Consider the following 4102-nt stretch of genomic DNA (forward strand, 5'->3'; position numbering starts at 1 on the left):
GAACAGTGCCCGACAGGAAGCGTGCTGCGAAAGTGTGCTGTCACCACCACGAGGGTCAATGTGCTTGTCCTCCATATCCCTGGTTCTGACATTTCCGTCAATTATACATTAGTTCTCACTCAAGACCCTGAATAATCTTTTACGCCGTACCAGTGATGGTGATGATAGGAAAAGGGGAACTTTTATTCTTTCCATTCCCCTGCACCTCAGCAGGAGGGCAGCCGCAGCACACGGAACGCTCCTGGTTCTCTGAACTTCTTGATGGAGTTGGGTGTGCCCAGCCGGAGCCAGAGCTGCATGGCCGTCTCTGCTTAGTAGGGAGAGGACTTAGAACTCTCAGGGACTTGGAGGGAGCCAAGGATTCAGAGGGCCCAAGGTCCCTCCGTGACCCTAGATGACCGGAAAGGCTTACGAAAGCTTGGCATGAGTGGGTGCCGCCTGCATCCCACTGAGGGCCGGCCCAGTGCCAGGGAGATGCATGTGCAGATGCAGAGGATGGAGGGGACATTATCTTTCCCTTCGTTCCCCCCGCCCCGGGAGCTAGCGGAAACATGGACGCGGGGGCAGGTAGGGGAGCCAGCTCTTCCAGGACACAGATGTGACTCTGGGTTCCACCCAGGACGTGTGTTCAGGGCCTTCTGCATGCTGGGCACTGAGCGCTGCCCATGGGTGGGTTCTGGGGGCCAGAGCGCCCAGGTCTAAGTCTCTGCCTCTCCACGTGCTACTTGTTTGGCCTTGGAAGTTACTTGCCCTCTTTGTGCCTCCGTTTCTTCACCTATAAGAAGGTTTTTAACTCGTTGGTCCATTAATTACCATTAAATTGAATGAAACGAGTCAGTCCCTGCAAACTGCTTAGAGCACACCGAGGTGCTCGGTGTTCAGTTGTCGCTGCATTCAGCCTCACCCTGGCCCCCGGCCCTCGCAGTAGGCGTTCTGAGTCTGTGTACTTGATGAATTAGAAAATGAGGGCCAGCCAGGGGCGTGGTGGTGAAGGCAGCTGGGTCCCACAGGACTGACTGCGTGGTTCAAGTACCACACCTGGTGACTTGAAAAACACACCAGGCGTGTGTATGTGTGTGCATATGTGTGTGTGTGCGTGCCCAAAGTTCCACGAGGAAAATGGAGGAGAGGGATTTCAGTGTGGCCATCCCCCTGGGTGGGAGAGCTTTTTCTCTCACTCTCAAAACAAAACAAAACAAAACAAAACAAAACAAACAAAAAATGAAAGAAAAAGAAAGACAACGGAGGCACAGAGAGGGTAAATATCTTGTCTAAAGTCACAAAGCATGCAAATGATAATGAGCCAAAGGCTCAGAAGGTGAATCTGGGGGAATAATGTTCATTATTTCTCATGTGATCTCTGTGTGGCTTAGGGGAAGTCATTCTCCACATGTGGGGCTTAAATAAGATGTTCAGGGGGCCTGGGACTCCGTGTCCATATGTCCCTCTGGACATGTTACCTGCCGTAACCTCTCTCTTGGCAGGGAATCTGTCAAGGCAACTATGTGTGAGACTTGGAGTCAGGAGACCCGTGTCGTCCCAGCTCTGTCCCATACCAGCGGAGTGATCGCCAACCAGTCCCTTCCTTTCCCTGAGTCTCAGTTTAAACTGTACAACAGTCAGCAACAGCCACTCAGAAGGGTCGGGGTCCCAAATGTGAGAGTTGGGCACACAGGAGTGACAAAGGGGATGGCACGTCTCCCCACAGGTCCTCAAGTTGTCATGCCCACTTGTGGTATAAGCTACAGGAGCTGTGGGTAAAGGGTCCCACTGGGGATGGGCTGAGGTTCTCTAATAACTCCCTACTTGGGCCCAACATACTGGCCCCTCACCCCTGCCCTGAGTCACCCCAGGGGGCTTCTGCAGACATGTTCACATTGAACAAAGCATCGTGTCTGCTCTTGAGTTTTCACAACCTGCCTCCAGCAGCCTCCCGGCCTCACACCCCACCATTCCTCCACCTGGGATTCAGCCCTGAGGGCCACACTCCCTCCTGAAGCTGCCTTATGCTTTCTGCCTCGCCGCTGACCCTCAGAAACCCTTGTCCACATTCACCTGTCTGCTCAAATGCTCTCGGTAGCTTAGCCATCATACACAGCTCACACTCTTATTTTCGGAGAGGTGTTTTTGCTAAAGGGCGCGTGCGCTCGCCAGACAGACAGAGAGAGACAGAGAGACAGAAAGCGAGCACCCCCCAGGGGGGATGGCCACGCCGCAATCCCTTCTCCTCCATGCTCCTCTTGGGATTTTGGGCACGCATGCACACGCGCCCGGCGTGAGTTTTAAGCCACCGGGTCCAGGACACGAACCGCGGTCGACTACACGGTAGTCCGGTGACATAGCCATTACGCTAACTGCTGGTCCCTCACACTCATTTTTTAAGACCCAGTTGGAGTCCCCTCCTCTGAGAAGCCTTCCAGGAATTCAATCTTTGTTCAGTTTCTGGGATCTTATTCTGTTAATCCTGCTATAACTCGTATCAAACACATCATTATTGCCTTTTCTCTCTCTTTCTCTTTCTCTTTCTCTCTGACCCTCCTCTTTCCTTTATTTACTTATTTAACTACTTGTTCATAGGTCTTGAGCTATTGAAGGGTAGAAATGACTTCTCTGTAGCCTTGGGCAGGTGGGACTCTTTGAGCCTTGGTTTCATTACCTATGACCTAGGACTGATGGTACCTAACTCAGATGAAGCAAACCAGGTAAGGCGATCAGGACTCACTGGCTGCCTCTAGATCTGCCACTGTGAACCTCACAATGTGGAGGGAGTGAGTTCAGAAGCCCATTGAGCATTTACGGAGAGCTTTGCACACGTCAGGAAGTCACTGAGTTCAGAGCTGAGCATCCATGGCCGCCTCAGCCCTAGATCCGCTCCGTAAGGAAGAGACCAGCGAACTCCTGTTGTACAGAGAAGGAGGCTGGGCTTCAGCTGTTGAGGACCTTGATGAAGGAAGCCCGGCTACAGGAGCTGGAGTTCATGGGGATCATTGGAGTGAACGAAGCATTCGGGGGTCCAGGTGAAGTGGGAGGGCAACTAACCTGCATATTACAACCATCGTTTCTGAGCTGGAAATGCTGAGGTAGCTTAGTCCAGGGCTATTTAATTTGGGAGCAGGAGCCGGATGGGTTCCCAGGCTAGACAGATAAGGTCCCTTCTGTTTCCCATGAACCTTTGCACTCCGCCCAGGACCTGCAGCTGCCCAGCTTGTCCCGTCGCGGCACCCTGCCAGGCATCCTCTCTGTGTGGCATGAGACTCAGAGGGGTCCACAGTTGCTGGGACATCCCCATTTCCCACTCGGGCAGGGTCAGGAGCTGACAGTTGGCACCAGTTCCTCCTCCCTGGGGGATGCTAGGAGAAGAGGGCGGGCCTGGGGCAGGGCAGAGGCTCAGGCCTGGGAGGCAGACACAGTGGGCTCCTAAGAACGACAAAGGTAATAACAGTAGCAAAGGCTGACATTTATTGAACACCTACTATGTGCCAGGCACTGTCCTAACCACTCGACACACGTGAACCCTCTTTATCCTCACAGTTCGAGGTAGCTTCTGGAATTAACCTCATTTGCCAGATGAGGAAACTGAGGCCCAGGGAAGCCAGTCAACTTGCCCAAGGTCAGGTGGCTGGCCCATGCCAGCGTCCAGGGTGCACTGGCTCAGGGCCCTCCGACAGGCCAGTGGCATCTCTGGGGGCCTTTCCCCATGCAGGTGCCACAGGATTCCACCTCATGGTTTCTGCGATGGTTCTGATGGTCTCTGTACAGCGACCTGGCACACAGTAGGGGCTTAGTAAATGTATGGCCTGTCTTTCCTCTTAACTCTGATGGGGAGAAACCTGGGGTAGGGGCATATCAGCAGCGTCTTCCCTCCAGCATTTTCTCCAAACAAAGCCACCCCCACTTCCCCTTCGGACCCCAGAGCCACGCAGTGCCTGGTCTCGTCTCAGTTTTAATGACGTTTCCCCAACTCTGGACCCCAAAGCTCTCCCCCATGGAGGGGCTGGAGGTGGGCAGGGTTGTCGCACAGTCCGTCCCTAACAAGCCCCCTGCTGTCCGGCCGCCCTGGGAGGGTGCGAGGGTTGGGGAGAGGGCGCGCGGGGGAGGGGGC

At 54.2% G+C, this 4102-nt stretch overlaps 1 protein-coding gene across 1 annotated transcript in view; it reads right to left on the reverse strand.

Moving 5' to 3' along the window:
* Positions 1-206: 206 nt before the first annotated feature.
* CDH22 (cadherin 22) overlaps positions 207-4102 on the reverse strand; it is an 84612-nt gene continuing 80716 nt past the window's right edge. The window contains exons 13-15 of the mRNA XM_027775748.1: positions 747-775; positions 413-540; positions 207-307 (exon numbers count right to left, since the gene is read on the reverse strand). Of these exons, the coding sequence (XP_027631549.1) occupies positions 207-307; positions 413-540; positions 747-775 (258 nt within the window). The remainder of the gene's footprint in view (positions 308-412; positions 541-746; positions 776-4102) is intronic.

Source organism: Tupaia chinensis, unplaced genomic scaffold, assembly GCF_000334495.1.
Source record: "Tupaia chinensis unplaced genomic scaffold, TupChi_1.0 Scaffold000602_1, whole genome shotgun sequence".
Taxonomy (NCBI): domain Eukaryota; kingdom Metazoa; phylum Chordata; class Mammalia; order Scandentia; family Tupaiidae; genus Tupaia; species Tupaia belangeri.